The following is a 17,101-nucleotide window of genomic DNA, read 5'->3' as shown; positions in this document are numbered from 1 at the left end:
ATTCGTCCTGAAATCTTACTTAGAATTATTTTGGAAAACTCTTTAAATTTTCCTAGAAATTCTGACCAACATCACCTTTGAATAAATTACAAAAAAATCTATTAAATTCACTTCAGGATCTTCTTGAAACACTCTTTCAAGTTCATTTGGAACTTAGAATCCCCACAGAATACTCCTTTGAATTGGCTCCTGAAATTCCTTGAAACTCTCCTAAACATGTCTTTCCTCTCCAAAATTTCTTTAGAGCTATCTTCAGAGTTCGATTCCTTTAGATTTCTGCATAGTTTTCCTTAATTTATCTTCAGAATTGGCTAAATATTCGCTTAAGAATTCCTTCTGAAGACTGTTAACTTCTCCTTAAAATTCACCTGGAATTCTATTCGCAATCCAAATTTTCTTTAGAATATTGAAATGTCCAAGATTCAGTATCTATCCAAACCTCAGTATCTTAAAAAATATAAAATCCTAAAATTTACAAGATTTAAAAATGGTCGAACTATTCCATATTTTTTAAATTTATCCCCCCCCCCCCTACTTTCCAGATTTGAATGCACTGTGACAAAAGCAAAAGTATTCAGTTGTTCCGGCTCCCCTAAAGCACAAAACATCAAACAAAGCAAGGAATGTTTTTGCAGTTGTGTTATTCACGGAAGAGAAAGTAGATTCAAAGAATCAATCAATGCAAATAGGACCTTTTGAAATTTTCATCTATGTAATGTAATGTGATGAATCATTTCGCCTTGGAAATATGTTGACCTTCATTTTTTTCATAACAAGCTAAACATAAACGTGTGACTCATAGCAGATGTTGGTGCCCTTTCGGAACAGTCAACCGATACTTCTAGAATGTTCGATTCTAGATATTGAAGTATTGTAACTCTCATTACTCGCGTACTCCATGCTTCCATGCTTCCATCTATTAACGTCTCTTTAAACAAACCACCTTGAAGAGGTGGATACACACTTAGAAATACCTAATTTTACACGTGACGGAATCTATCTTTGACATAAAGGATGAGACGTAAACAAACATGTCATGTAAAATTAAGTGCTCCGAGACTGAAAGTTTGTTACCCGACGATAAGTAGGTTTGATCGAGCTGAATTTTGCGTCCAATATGACTTAATTTTATGTCAAAATTGACGCTCGTATATGTCAGTCTCAGAGCACCTAAATTTACATGAATTTTTCTAAGTGTGTATATTTCATTCAAAATGGCCAAATCGCAACCAGCACCAAGCCGATTAGCATCCCCAGGTAGCGATAATCACGGGCTACTTACATAGAGTTGGCTATAACCTTTTTGCTCTGTCATCGTCATCACTGACACTAGCGACTTATAAACAATAGTGCATTAGTGACGACGATGATCCCCCGTTCTTGTTCGCATTACTTACGGCAAATATCACCGCCAGCAATCCCACCGGGCACCGCGTGGAGATAAGAATCGGAGTTCAGGTGCACAGAGGTCGCAAATCGCCGGTCAGGGCAGAACCCAACAACCATTGATAGGCGTTCTTATGCACCTGCTTTACCCGGCGCGTACTCTATGGGTACCCACTTCCAGTATCGAGTTTTGTAGTACTATTCAGCTGTCAGATACATTTTGTTTTTTCATGATTGCGCCTTTCAAAGCGCTGGCATTAAATGCAAATTTTTGTTTTATCTTATTTTTTTTATTTTCGATCCCAGGTCAAGAGAATACAATGCAGTGATACCAACAATCAATAAGAAACTAACGATTTTAAATTGACTCATTACTTGACTAGCCAATTGGTCCCAAGTATATACATCTCTTAGCGTACCCTATTCTCGTACTAGAATCTGTCAAAGTTTGCGTTTGTTTTGATTCGAGTTATAAATTTGACAGAGTTTAATGAGGGGTTCGTGGATTTCCTACGTTTCGAGGGGTGCTTTAATTAGCTTGGGACCGAAAGTCTTGCCTTCATGAGCCAAATGACTGAGCATGTTTCTTCGGGGCCATTTGGTATTAGTGTTAGCCTATGGTGATATAGAACAGTTCCACGCCAAATGACGAATCGGTCTGATGCGATCTTTAGCAATATGCACGAAACTGTGCATACTTGTTTGTTATGGTAAATCATTCACATCTGAGCTAAACTTCGGCCATTTCGAATATCGCAAAACAACAACGCAGCTGTGCCGGCAGTGCCGAGAGTGTCGTTCATCAGGTTGAATTAGTTTCCTTATATAATAGTATGTTTGGAAACCCGTTAAATTTGACAGTTCACATATTTTGTTTTAAAGAAACAAGCAGTGCACGGTCAACCACAACAACTCAGCGGCTGAATTCAATTGACTCAGAGCATTTTCTTTCCATTTGAAATTTACTCATGTTTGGGAAAACCAGCAGTTACTCATTAGCTATGAGTTCCTGCAGGTTTTCCCAAATATAAGTAAATTTCGTATGGAACGAAAATGTTCTGAGTCAATTGAATTCAGTCGCTGAGTTGTTGTGGTTGTGGTTGTGTGGAATCCTATCCCAACCTAACGATGCTCCAAAGTCACCCCAGCTGGAAAAGCTGGCCAAACCGGAGGATCCCCTCAAGAACGTGATCGAGTTTCTCCGTCCGCTGGATGACGAGCACGGCAAAGACATCATCGAAACGCATCTGATGGCATTCGAAATCTACAACGGTGGAACGGACTCCCACTATCGATGCTAACTACCGAGGTGGTCAAGCTTATGTACCAACCGGCCGAAAAGAAACGGGACGAAACGGTTAAGTTGAGAGTGTGACGAAAATGTTCCTGCTTCTTCACCGAAGAGCAGGTGGATGCATTCACAAACTGCTGCCAAAGGCGATTCCCGATGCAATCGTGTTCGCTGATTATGCTACTCTCACCACCACCCAGTATAGTCGCTATATTTAGAGTCTGGCGTATAGAATTTAGATCTATCAAAAAGCGGAATCAGTTAAATATATTGTACACCAACAATTGAAAAGGTACTATCAACTTTTATAAACAAAAAGTTGATTATTCTTTTCTCGCCAATCAAACGCAAATTACCAGCGGATGAGGGAAAATTTCTTCAACCCAAAGATGGTGTTGGTTTGAGTAGGTGAGCCTTGAGTCACGAGAAAACGGTTTCCGAAGTTTTGTTCGCAATAGCTGATGTGCTCTTTTCTGTTGTTGGTCGTGATTTGCTCAATTGGTTTCCGCAGTTTTGACACATGCACAGCGCACGCGCAGATATACTACAGTGTTGCCAGTTACTTTAAAAAGCATGAACATTTTTAACCATCGGTGCCAAACAATGCCAATGGGAGTGCCCAACTGTATTTTTGGCACACTGTGCGGAGTGACCGGCCTTGACAAAACTTCCAAATAGCATATTCGAGATTTTTCAACAAATCATAACTCGAAAACGTCACTTCCAATCGATTTTTTTTTTCAGGAAAAATATACACGGTAAAAAATTGAATCAATTTTGACTTTAAAATCTAAAAAAAAATTAAAACTTTAACAACAAATTATCCTCTTTATATATTTTTTTTAATTCTATTATTATAAAACACGGCTTTGTCTCAGACGTCATTTCGATTGGAAGTGACGTTTTCGAGTAATGATTTGTTGAAAAATATCCAATACGTCATTCTGAAGTTCTTTGTTATTTTCAAAATGGCTGAATTTAAGCTCAAATATGAATGATTGCCCATAACAAACAGTTATGGAAAATTTCATGAAAATTGGAGAAGGTCGAGTCCGAAATTCAATTTGCATTTGCTACTTGGCCAGGAATGTTTTATTGCGTCATATGCCAACCGGCTCCTCTTGATGAAAAGAGAAAGTATTGATCAAATTTTAGAAATAATTTAACGGATTTAGAGCCAAAGGCAACAGAAAAACTTAGAACAACAATTCATTTAGAAAACCTAGATTAACCTATTACCGACCAGGAGAAAATAACGTTTTTGGTGCTGATCAGCCAGACAAAGAATTAAAAATAAAAAAAATACTTCGTAAATAACAAGGTATCGAGATATGCAGGGTTTGAGAAAGACACACCACACTTATCAATAGGTTAATCTGGGTGTTCTAAGTAAATTGTTGCTTTAGGTTTTTCTGTTGTCTTTGGTTAAAAGTCCGTTAAATTAATGAAACAATCCTTATTCCAAAATTCATAACAATTTTCGGGATGAAATTATTCGAAATTCTCTCAATGAAAGTTTGAGCCACTGAAGGCTTATCAAATCCTAAACTTTAAACATGAGCTTACTTAGGCGGCACCATAAAAATAAGCAATGGATGCCCCGCGGCAGAACGTGCGAATCTACAAATGCAAATGATAGCTTTCCAGCGTGGCTGATTGTCATTAAGGAATGTGTTCAGTTGCTTTTTGTGTGTTTGTGCCTGGTAAAATTACCTACACTCAAAATAAAATCCTCACGTTATTTCTGCGTGAAATTTTATCTGACTTTGAACTGTTTCCTGTTACCGTGTGGACGCATAACTGTTCCAAAGAACATGCAACAGTTATACATCTACCGGTAGTATACACGTAATTGACATTCGCTTTTGTAAAAAAAAATCTGGTGAAAATTACGTATCCAGTGGATTTTACTTGAATATTCACACAGATACAAAAATCGTTCGAGAATTTCAAGTACTTATTACTGGCTCTGAAAGTGTTTCACTCGGAAACAACGTGTCGATTATTTTGAGTGTATATGCAGTACATATGCTTTTCCCACAATTTTTTTTTAAAGTGGATGTTTAGCGTTGTCGAAGTTGTTCTCTTGGCCGCGCCTAGCTGAGAGAACAACTCCGACCGAATAATTTTCGGTTAAATGAACTTTCGAATTGAAAACGTAGTTTCCGCAAGTCATGGTGCTTTCCAGTACGACTTGCAGAATACCATGAAGAAAGGTGACCATAGCGCCAACAAAAAAAACATGACAGTGAAGACTTCAAAGTAAGTACCCCCGCAATGTATTGGTGAAGGAATGTGTCCATGTGTCTACCGTAATGCGCCGTGGTTTTACACTTTTTAGACAATCTCTCCGCTTCGAGTTGTCACTGGTACTAATCTCTCTATTCAGAAGTCATACAAATCCGAAAATAAAACGTGCAAACATGTAGATTCAATTTCAACTTTGTACTTCAAGGAGATCTCCAGATGTATGGAAAAAGAATTCTGTCAATCGTGTCCTTAACTATAGTTAAGGACACGATTGACGGAATCGTTATCTTCCTAAACTGAAACAAAATCCATTGGAAAAAATACTACATTGATGGTTTAAATTAAATAATCTCACCAATAGATTTTTGCAGAAAACAATGTCATTTAATTTTACTATTATTTCTATCAAAAATACTATGCATTTTGAGCAAGCATAGTGGTTTTGCCAGAATCATAGTAAATTTGTTAACATTCATAGTCAACTATACTGAAATCATAGTAGATTTAATGGTGATCAACAGCGTAATAAGCGTAGTGTTTTCTGCAAAATAGTACTCCTAACTATGATCCTTGTTTCAGTGTACAGTCATCTTTCGATCGTTAGAAGTTGTCCGTCAGAAGCTTGACGTTTCATTGCTGATACAGCCATCATTCGCTGGTTGGGACTTAACCACCGACAAACCGACATGAAACTAAAACTAACGGCGGATTCAAATGTGCAGAGATCCCATCTGTCAAAACCATAGAAATTTGTTATCTAGATAAAAATAATTTGGCCCGGAATAGATTAGACACGAACCAACTCATACATTTAGTATGTGCGTTCGTGGCTAGGATACACATTTTTCGCGAACACGGCGGCAGATGTCATTTTTGTGCTTTGATCAGAAATTTGATGATACTTTGTATGATCATTCATGTCGGTTTGTCGGTGACTTAACCATCTACGTTATTCGATAGTCTTAACCGTTTTGTAGTTTTCAACCTGTCATGCAAAACAGATCTTTTCCAACTATCGATAATGAAAGGTTATTTTGGTACAATGCGGTGATGATTTAAGATTGGGCGTATTTGCTTTTGTAAACAAACACGTTAATCGCCGATTTCTTGTGAATAAAAGTTCATTCTCGTCAACAAACTATTCCAAATGATAGAGAAATCATTAGTTTACCTGATAGTGTTATTAAATTTCGAGATTAGGCTTTAGTTCAGGAAAAATCGTCGATTGACGTGTTTGTTTACAAATGCAATTACGCCCAAATCACAAATCACTCAGAAGTTTGTTTACGGATAACTGGGTTTAAGACATCACTCAACTAAAGTCCTCTAAATAAAAGTATGGACGTCTGTCAAAAGTTGATCCAATAGAACCGTCAAAATGCACTACTTTTCTTGATTGGAACAACTTTTTTTCAGTTTTGTGGTGACAGTCGTCCATACTTTTACTAGAGTACTTTACACCCAAATAGTGAACTCCCTGCCAAGATGTACCATAACGAGCAACTAGTGTGCTTCATTTTGAAAAAAAAAGTATTTCCAATCTTATAGGCCAGTTTGATTCTTAACCCCAAAATATGAGTCAGTGCAAAAAATGGTAAAGATTGATGAAGGTCTAGAGGTCGCGCAAATCTAGATAAAGCTGGAATTAGGGCGTAACAGCTTTTGTAAACAATGACTTCTATCGATGATTTCTAGGAACTCAAGGCACGCTCACGCAGACCAACATAACCATCGGATAGGGAAAGTCTTTCCCTACCTGCTGAGGATGTTGGTTTGCGTGGGCGAGCCTCGAATTTCTAGAAATCATTGATAGAAGTCATTGTTTACAAAAGCTGTTAGGCCCTAATTCCAGCTCTATCTAGAAATGGTTTGAAGTTTGTATAAGGATTACTAAATAACCATATGGAAGAAGTTTAAATTTCACAAATATTCCTCTAACTTTGGTTGTAGTTGTCTAAATGCTGTAAATTTTGAATTTGTGGCTGTTATGATAATAACTGTTGTTGTTGCGGTTGTCAGTTTTATAGCAATTCAAGAAAGATAAAAATGTGAAAAAATACATAATATGGAAAACTGATAGTTGATTTTAGTGGCTGACAATGCCTCTTTCATCACAATAACGACTGCTTGTTTATCGTTGGACCAAAGATAGAGCGATTTTAGTGAAATTCAAAAATTTCCCATGGTAATTCGCCATAATCTCCACTCTTCATACAAACTTCAAAGCATTTACGCGGCCTCTAAACCTTAATTGGCGAATCAAAGCAAAGCCAAAACTGGTCATGCGACACCTAGTTTTTAGATCCGCAATTACAAAAATGAAGATGCACTAAAAATTATTCCATACGATTTGACAGGTAGCAAAACGGCATTACTATTTTCACCCACTCGCCATCTATGAGACAATCGTCACTTTGATTCTTCAATAAATCTTTACCATTTTTTGCACAGGCTCCTATTTTGGAGTTAATAATCAAGCTGTAATCAAACGAGAAAATTCCCAACGAGTGAATGATGATTGTACTACACGGTGTTTCGTGAAAACCCATTAATGGGTAAAAAAAATACCCATTTTCAAACCATGTATGCAGCTGTCAAAAAATGGGGGAATTTTGAAATCATAAAATGGGTGAAAAAATACCCATTTAAAGAATCAGTTCACGGTTGAATAATGGGTATATTTTTTACCCATTAATGGGTGAAAAAACACTTCGAAATTTTAACGTCTCATTTCCGTCACCGGCTCATTGGGAATGCAAACCTCGATGCAAACAGTTACTGTCCGCAGCAACGATCTCCGGAAAATGTTAGAACCCAAAACGTTGGAGAGGCTTACGGATAAGTCAATACAATGGATAATTTGTATTATAATGTTTCGTGAAAAATTTGATCGGAACACCTGCATTTATTTTCAATGTTTTAAACACATTTTTACATCAACGATCGCTTGCATCCTCCATTTGTAAAAATGGGTATTTTTTCACCCATTTTACGGTAAACACAATATAAGAAAATGGGTGAAAAAACACCCATTTATTGACAGACCACCCATTTACCCATTTATGAGTAAACCATAGTTTACCCATTAAATGAGGAGGGGCACTTTTAGCGGAAATGGGTATTTTTATACCCATTAATGGGTTTTCGCGAAACACCGTGTAGGAAATTATCTAGTGGGATGTACAGTTTGACAGCTGCACATCCATTCCAACCTAAGAGAAGAGGTGACAATACGGGGGCGAAAATTAACCACTTTTCTGTCAAACGTGAACCAGCTCCTGAATGGCCGATTTCATGTGCGTAAGATAGAGATAGAGATAGAAATAAAAGAGGAAGAAGCCAATTGTCACCTCTTCATCTTAGATTCCAACTAGAGAGGGTCTAGTATAAGAAAGGAGTGGTCACTTTTCAATAGGTCCTTTCTACATTCATCGATTCTCTTCATTGGCTTTCTCTTTGAATCACCACGGCCGTGTTAAGATATTTCCGGGTATTTTCGACACAGAGATTGATGGAAAAAGCAACAATCTAGTATCTAACACAACAAAGATGGCAGGAAACGTATTTGTAGCCGAGTTATTTACGAAAGAGAGAGTCGATGAAGAAAATCGATCAATGTAGATTGGTCTATTTGAAAAGTGACACGAGAATTGCTCACATCGTTTAATTCCAGACTTTGTACAGAAAACGGCTCAAACGATACTGGGAAAGCTTTCAAAGGGCTTCTCTGTGCCGATTGGTTATTGTAGCTGCTGTTACTGTTTTGCAAGTGCTTTTTGGCAACCCGGATTCCTTCCGGTTGGAGTTAACAATCGACTAACTTTTCGGGTTCGTGCGAAGATTCGCTTCCGTGTGTCTCACGTGTCGATTGTTAAAAATGATTGTATTTTCGATTGATGAATTTACGTTGCGGTCGAACAGCATATGGAAATGATGTGAAAATGATAATGACGTTTTGCTACCTGTCAAATCGTATGGAATATTTTTTTGTACATCATCAGTTTTGTAATTGCAAATCTGAAAACTAGGTGTCGCATGGACAGTTTTACCAACAATCAATACGAAACTAACGATTTTAAATTGGCTCACTACTTGACTAGCCCATTGGTCCCAAGCAAACGATTAACGTACCCCATTCTAGTAGAAATTCTAGTACTACACAATGTTTGTTTTGATTTTATTTATCACAGAGGTAACTCTAAGACTAGAAGGTCCCGAAATAACGTGCTCAACTTTTTGGCTCAGCTCTGGTACTATCTTCGGTCCCAAGCTAATCGATTCACCCCTCGAAACATAGGAAAATCCACGAACTCCTCATTTCATCAGTCAAACTTTCATAGCGAATCAAACCAAAGATAGTGCAGTACTAGAATTTAGACTGGAATGGGGTTCGTAAATCGGTTTGCTTGGGACCAATAGGCTAGTCAAGTAGTGAGCCAATTTAAAATCGTAAGTTTCCACCGCTTGGTAAAACTGAGCCAGCCCAAATGACAAATGACATCAAGATGGCAAATCGTTGCGCTTGGGCCGTTACCCAAGGTGCCTCGAAAGCAACTCTGAAATTGCTCATAAGTAGGAGCTGTCTTGCCGCTTGCTACCACTGCTGTGTCCCACATCTTATATCACGGGAATCATGACAGGAAGGGCTCAAACTGTCAGCAGCCTTCGATGATCTAGCTGAACCATACCATTGCAATTGCCACGTTACATAAACTTGGGGTTGGCGGCAGCCTCCTTCGATGATTTAGCTCAAATCTCACTGATTGGCAGCAGATGGTTGTTATCATTGGCGTAGTTAATGGGTCCGCTCAAGAATTATCTAGGCACCTTCAGAGAATGATCTAGGCCTTTTCCAGAATGTTTTGGAAATTAATATTGCCTTTCCAGAGATTAAGAAGTTCCACCGCAAGTTTGCCAACGCTGGTGATTCTTTAAAGATTTCTATATAGCGGTACAATTTGTGAAAACCGAAAATGGAACATGTAACGAAATTATGAAAGATTTTGAACGCATATTTCTCCAAAGTATTAATGTGAAATATGTCATGCAATATGCCATTCGACGGGGGCTTCATTCAGCAAATTTGTGGCATATAGTACAAATAATGAAAATAGTTAAACAGCTAAGAAATTTAACGAAAATTGGTAGCATCATAATTTCCCATACATATGCTTAGACCACAAGGTGTCTTTTCTAACACAGCCATCACATATGTAGTTGGTCCCAAACGAAACAAGCCGAAGCCGAATTTTCTTTGGAACTGCAATAATGAACCATTATAAGAATCTCCCGAAAAGCCCGGTGGGAGGTGTCGTCCACCCACCGCAATTTATCTGCTGTTTGCTAGCCAATTGGGCTGATTTTCTGTAGGTGACAAGTTTAGGGTTGACCCAATCACATACAATAAAATAAGCCTAGTTGGATGGATGACAGTCGAGAAATTGTGTTGGATAGAAGGTACCACCCACCACGCTATTCAGGGATTCCTGTAATTGTACAGTGTTTTGGAGTCGTGAATTCAATCGTATGTCAAAATATGAGCTCATACACCGGACACACAATGCTCAATTTATTATGCCGATCATGGCTAAATGATCGTTAAAAATTACCTTGAATAATGGTTGCTATAGTCATTCCTGAGATCTTGAACTATTTCCACATCAAACCGGCTTTTTTCAGAGCCACAAACCATCGAAAGGGCCACCACAATTTTCAAAGTAAGAGTTAGTTTGAAATATTTTCTAACAGAAGAATAATTACACATGAACTGATAAAGAATCTTATTAGTAATAAACGGAAAATGGACACTTATCAATTATTACTCTTCGGGAGAAATCAACGGTTTTCATAATAATAACGTCATTGAACTTTGTAAAACTTCAGGGTCGTTGTAGATGTGCACTCTTCCCACAATTATGGAGGAACTTTTTTTTTAAATAAGTTCTCTGATAAACTACTACGAAGGTCGATGCTGAGCCATTAGGCTGAAGGCCATTAAACCGATGGTCATTAGGCCGATGGTCAACATAACAGTTTGTCAGAGAACTTATTTAAAAAAAAACTTAAGAGTTTAACTGGAAGTTTGGAGAAGTTCATGGATGTTCATAGATATTGGATAAATTAAGATAGCATGGAAAAAATATATTGGTGAACTTGGAAGAAGTTCAGGGATGTTCGTAAAAGTATAATTTTGTTGTAGAAGTTAAAGGAACTTTGTAGATGTGTTATAGGAAATTCGTTCAAGTTCAGCAAACTTGGCAGAAATTCAGTTGTAGTTTGTATAAGCTATGGAAAATCTTAAAAGTTGAAGGAACTTCGTAGAAGTTTACCGAACATCTCAGGAGTTCGTGAAACTTTACAGAGGATAAAATAAGTTCAGAGAGTTTTGTTTGAGTCCATACAACTGAGCTATGTGTGGAAATTCAGGAACCTTCGAAGAAGTTCAGCAAGCTTCCTATAGTAGAATTTTAGAGAACTTCGTTGATACTCACGGATACGATATCAAGAAGAAAGAACCGATCGCATTCTGGGCACTAAAATCGAATGTGTGAGTCATGTGTAAATGATCTGGGTGTAATTCTAGATTCTCAACTTACTCCATTTGAGCTTATTGATATTGAGAAATGCTGGAGGCAGCGTTTCCCATCGCCGTCCGGAAACGGGTCGGAAGTTTTGACTATCGTTGAGTCCGTAATACTAATCCCCCGAACACAAAGCAACTTTTGATTCAATAAATCGCACTTTACACCTGGGATCACATCAGTTGTGCAGTACTTCATCTCAAACCAACCTGGGACCTCAGACAAAGCCGCCGCCAAACCTTACCGATCGAACGCACCCCACTTATAATGCCCTTCCGTTTCTGTTCTTGTTCCTCCTCTCCAATTATAGTACGGACAACCACTCCCCCCAAGAGGACTACGACTCAGAGACTTCCGACTCCCGAGCATCGACCCCGGACCTGCAGCTAGCACCCGTTGCTGCTCCATCGCTGCAGTCCTCCGCCAACAGCCAACAGTCAGCACCCTCCAGACAGTCAGCGGACGTTTTCTCAACGACGGTGACTCGATCCGAGTCTCTGAAAATTCCCAGCACCAAATCCTCCTCCATCACACCCGCCATCTCCTCCTCCCCGATCCGACGTAGCTCGTGCGGTGATCAGTTTGCCAACCGTCAGCAACAGCTGTACCGCAACCATACGGTCAGCTACCCGCGCGACACTGGCCGTCGGTACTACGTTCACGAGCGCAAGGACAGCGAGGATCTACTAGCCAACCTACTCAACCTACGGGACCTCTTGCTGAACCAAAACGTACACGTGTGATATACTGTTTTAATGTGTAGCAGACTAGAGCTCACTTTTAGTAGGCTGGCAATTGCGTGCGGATAACAAGCATCCGTGTAACCATAGGAACCACGGGTGTTTTTCCTTTGCTACTTTTTTTTCTATTGTGAATTTTCGTGCAAGTGTCCGTAACCAGCAGACGCAGGAGGTATCTGATAAATGTTAGGGATTAGGTCATACATACAGCATAAAACAAACAGTTTTGTCTCGTACTACTCTCAATGGGGTTCTATATAGCAAGCTCTTCGTTTTTATCTATCTGTGTAAGTTATTTTGTGTGTAGCAATTCTTGTTGAAATATTTGTAACAACGGAAAATCGACAGACCTCTACCCACCGGAGATCATTGTTGGAACGGGAAACAAGCATCCCAAGGGAATGGGGCAGAAGTAGGAGGTTTTTCGAATACTACCTGATGGCCAATATCATGCTGGAACGGTAATTGTGGATTGTGCTGAAACCGAAAGCGCAACGCTACCAATAATTGTACTATTTATTTATTTCTTTTTTGACACATCATACACTATCGAAGCAATCGTGGTGGCCGTTTTTCGTTTTATTTTATTTTATTTGCTTTCGGTAATGTTGGCGGAAACCATGGTTACTGTGACCAGCAGCCTGGCTTGCAGTTGAGAACATAACATAACCTTCGAATGAACAGAGATGGGACAGCCAAAAATGGAGAACGGAAGGAACTAGTAATTTAAAGCAAAACAAAAGGGATGAATCAAAATCAGATGAAAAATAAAACTCAACTAGCAAATGAAGAAAAAGCAGCAGCAAAAGAAGCAGTAGGAGCAGGGGAGATGAAAAAATGGAAACCAAAAGACTGATTGTGTCCACAAATTACATTAATTTGCATGCGAGAAAGAGAGAGAGAGAGAGATTGATAGAAAGAGAGAGTCAGAGTTTTAACGAAAGAAAGATTGATGAAAATGGAAAAAAAAAAGATTATGAACAGGTTCAGGAGTTTACAACAACACAGCGAAAAGTCTCCCATTATTTTATTTTTTTTATTATGCAAACGTAAAAAAGAATGTTAATTGTCGAATTAAGGAGATAATAAAATGTATGAAAACTGCTCAGAGATGCAATGGCCATATCTAATTGTAGGACAACAAGAACAAAAGTAGGTGAATGAGAAAAGGCAAAAAACTTTCTGCTCAGCGAAGGTTTCAAAACAATCGAACGGTAATGTGAAAGACTAGTTAAAATATGAACTGATAAATGTCGAATGATGCGATCCAATAACACAACCCAACCGGGATCGCATTACCAACTACAAACAACTCATAACCCGTCAACCTGAGATATGAAACATCCAGCAAACTAAAAAGCAGACCTGTGTTTTCAACTCAACTTGTGTAGATATTAATACTTTCATCTTTCTGAAAACGATAGGTCCCTCTTACCTGTCTGCAATAGCTCAAATATATCTATTTACATATGTACATTTATAGTCAAGTTGCTAAATTATTCACTGCTTACGTGAGCTGAATCTTGTACTTTCTACCGAGAGAGGGTCTGCAATTACTAAGAAATAAGCAAAGCACAATCGAAAAATCTAATCAAAATAATTGCTAAGACAATGATGCAAACAAAAAGCGGTTCTCAAAAAAAAATTACAAAAACAGAACCGCGCTTTTTTCTTGCTCGCTGTACATAATTTAAAGTTTACACACAAATGATGAGAAAACTACAACTTTATGTCTACAATAGAAACGCTTATCTATCTTTATACACATATATACAGTTATACATTTACGTCGGAGGTATATTCGTAGTATAGTTGTATCGCACTGATAGGAACATTGATCTGCCGGAGCGTGCACGTTTCAAACACAACAAATGAAAAAACAAAACAAAAAAAATACAAGATGAAGAAATGGAAGCGATAATAATACAACAAACAAGATATATATGCAAAATATAGTTTTGAAAGCCTGTTGTGGTATGTGTTGTAAAAGCAATAAAATACAAACATATATAGATATTTTTCGGAAATCAGCAAAGCAAAATAATTTGATGATATTAGTTTTATTATTAATTATAATTTCCTATGGTCTAAGTGGCTATGTATATAGGCGTAGCTTTCGTGGAAGCAACACTCAGTGAAGAAGAATAATTTTATAATAAAAAAAATCTCTCTTTAATCCCGGAAAAGTGTGTATCACAGCCGCACACGGCCAATCAGAGTAACTCAGTAACTGAGTCGAATTCGACTCAAAAGTACAAAAAGTAGGGTTGTTCAGTAGTAGAGTTTAATTTTCCTCGATTTTCAAAAAACAAAACTTCATTAATATGAGAAAAATCGAGACATAGGCCCATGAGGCAAATTTACTCATCGCTGCACTTTATGTGATTTATGAGGAAACTAAACTCAAATTTGGGTCGTTCTCAAGCGCCGTGTATTCCTAGACTTAGTCAAATTTTCCTCATATTCGAGCTGTTTTTCCCGTAAAAGCGAGACAAATTTCACTCATTCACTGAGTAGCCTTGAGTAAAACGCTGTCCAGACTGGAGAGTTATAACATGTTATAACGGTTGTCAAATAATTGCAACACAGAAACCACCATCAAGATAGCGCTATAACATGTTATAACTCTGTAGTCTGAACGTACCCCACTTTTTGCATTTTTGAGTCGAATTCGACTCACGTAATGAGTTACTTTCATTGGCCGTGTATCTTCAAGCGAAGCGGAAATGCAAATTCAGAGGAGACGCTTGGTTGATTGTTATGTGGAACAGCGCACCACCTCATTTGACATTTCCCGTACACGATCGTGGTGGGTCGGGTGGTGAAGTTGTTGAAATATTTCAGCTCGTTTTGTTGCACATCATTAGTCGTATGAATGTCGTGTCTCATATTTGAGTTGCGTTCACTCAAATTCACAAAAACGTACACGGTAAGAAAAAAGTTCCCAAAAGAAAGTTCTTTTCACTCATCTCCGCACGATGCAGGAACCCAAAAGTAGGTTCAGCGGGTCAAAGTAGTTTTCATTAACTTGTGTGCAATACTTATGGAATTTTCCGCTAGATTTCTACCCAAAGTAAGTTAGGGGCTGTCCATAAACTACGTAGACAGTTTAGGGGGGGGGGGGGGGGTTGACAATTATCCACGGCCCATACAAATTTTAAAAAATTTGTATGGACAATTGTCTACGCAGGGGGAGGGGGGGGGGGGGTCAAGAATCCCAAAAAAACTGTCTACGTAGTTTATGAACAGGCCCTTATTTGTACCCAAAAGTAGGCGCCGGTGGTGTAGTGGTAAGCGGGATTACCTCTAATCCCAGCAGGACTGGGTTCAATCCCAGTCGGCACCGCCGGGATTTTCTGAGGAATAACATCTCTGATCACGCCTTCGGAAGGGAAGTAAAGCCGTTGGTTTCCGGTTCATGAGTCGATGGGTCGATAGGTAGGGTCCAGGTCTGGAAGCTGCCTCCCTGCCGTTGGTAGCATTGGTACTCAGCACGGAAAACAAGATCGACGGAAAACTAATCAAGGAAAAAAATCTCGGATCCACGGGAATTAAAGCCGTTGGTCCCCGGTTCATCATCAGTTGATGGATCGATAGGTAGGGTCCAGGTCCTGGCGTCGGTAGCATTGGTACTCAGTACGGAAAACAAAATCGATGGAAAACAAATTTTATAGTATTTTCCAAACAGTTTTGTATGGCATATCGTATGAAAGTAATAAGGCGCCCTTCATAAATTATGTCACCCAAAATTCGTAACCCACAGAGAATCACGAGGATGGATCCCGATCAGTAGCTGTGAGGCTTCTTCCTCCTTCTTCGGAGCCTTTCGTTGTGTACAATGTTCAACGCCACACGTCGAAAGCACTGCTGCTACTGACGACTGACCGGACAGCACCACACACACACGGTGATTGAATAAGCACCATTCAGTGAGCCCGGCTGGAATTCGATTTTGAAATCTGTGTTAGGGAAAGCGCTGTTTGCAGGCATTCTGTGATAATTTTGATCACCATTGCAACAGTTGGACATTTGTACAATTTTCAGTAGTGACCTATTGAAAATTAATAAAGTGTTCAATTAAGTAGATTTGTAGCAAAATTTCGAATCGATTGGCTTGTTTAGAATTAAAATCCATCCGCTATTGACAGAGTTATATGTGGTCAACACCTGACCACTTTTCGAAAAACGGTCAATTTTGAAATTGCATCCCCAATATGTTGCCTAAAGACGTAATCACAGACAAACAGACATAACACATTGAACATTTCTCACTGTAAAACATCGTCGCTAAAACATTACCGCCATCTGTTGAGTACACTGTGGTGGGCACTACGCTGAAAAGATGGCGGTAGTGTGTAAACGTCAAACGCAAGGGAATTGACTATGCGCGCCACAGGTGGCGGTACTACCAACTACGATACTTTTAAATTGTCCGTTAAATGCTTGTTCGATGAACAACTTGCGGGTGTTATGTCTGTTTGTCTGTGACGTAATCCTACGTCAAAATGGGTAGTCCCAGTTTCCCTCGAGAATGCTTACTTTGTACGTTTTTGCGAATTTGAGTGAACACAACTCGAATATGAGTGAGATTCAGTGGCCGTGTCAGATTCATAACATATCGTGTTGCATGCCTGATGCCTAGCCTACATCTAGGCGCTATTGAAATCAAATGCTGCACCTAATCAAAATTTGCTCAGTTTGTTGAAAAGGAGTCGAGAAATTGCGGTGGGTAGACCGGGTAAACGGCACCACCCACCACACCATTCGGGGGATCCCTGTATGAATGTTTAGGGGAAAGTGGACAGTTTTTCCATCCTGCAAAATCATCGCTAATAATACCAATAGGCCTATTC

General features: G+C 38.9%; 2 protein-coding genes across 3 annotated transcripts in view; both read left to right on the top strand.

Moving 5' to 3' along the window:
* Gbs-70E (Glycogen binding subunit 70E) overlaps positions 1 to 13,621 on the top strand; it is a 78,781-nt gene extending 65,160 nt beyond the window's left edge. For both annotated transcript variants that reach the window (XM_065232637.1, XM_065232638.1), the window contains exon 5: positions 11,819 to 13,621. In XM_065232637.1, the coding sequence (XP_065088709.1) occupies positions 11,819 to 12,251 (433 nt within the window). In that variant the 3' untranslated portion in view covers positions 12,252 to 13,621. The remainder of the gene's footprint in view (positions 1 to 11,818) is intronic.
* Positions 1 to 16,682, top strand: part of Eato (Engulfment ABC Transporter in the ovary) — a 218,506-nt gene extending 201,824 nt beyond the window's left edge. Inside the window, exon 8 of the transcript XR_010518394.1 lies at positions 16,476 to 16,682. The gene's annotated coding sequence lies outside the window, so the exon portion shown is untranslated. The remainder of the gene's footprint in view (positions 1 to 16,475) is intronic.
* The last annotated feature ends 419 nt before the right edge of the window (positions 16,683 to 17,101 follow it).

Source organism: Ochlerotatus camptorhynchus, unplaced genomic scaffold, assembly GCF_037179485.1.
Source record: "Ochlerotatus camptorhynchus isolate MF236.1 unplaced genomic scaffold, CSIRO-AGI_Acam_v1.1 ptg000370l, whole genome shotgun sequence".
NCBI lineage: Eukaryota > Metazoa > Arthropoda > Insecta > Diptera > Culicidae > Ochlerotatus > Ochlerotatus camptorhynchus.
Note: the sequence above shows the minus strand (reverse complement) of the source record. Positions and strands in the feature narration are given on the sequence as shown.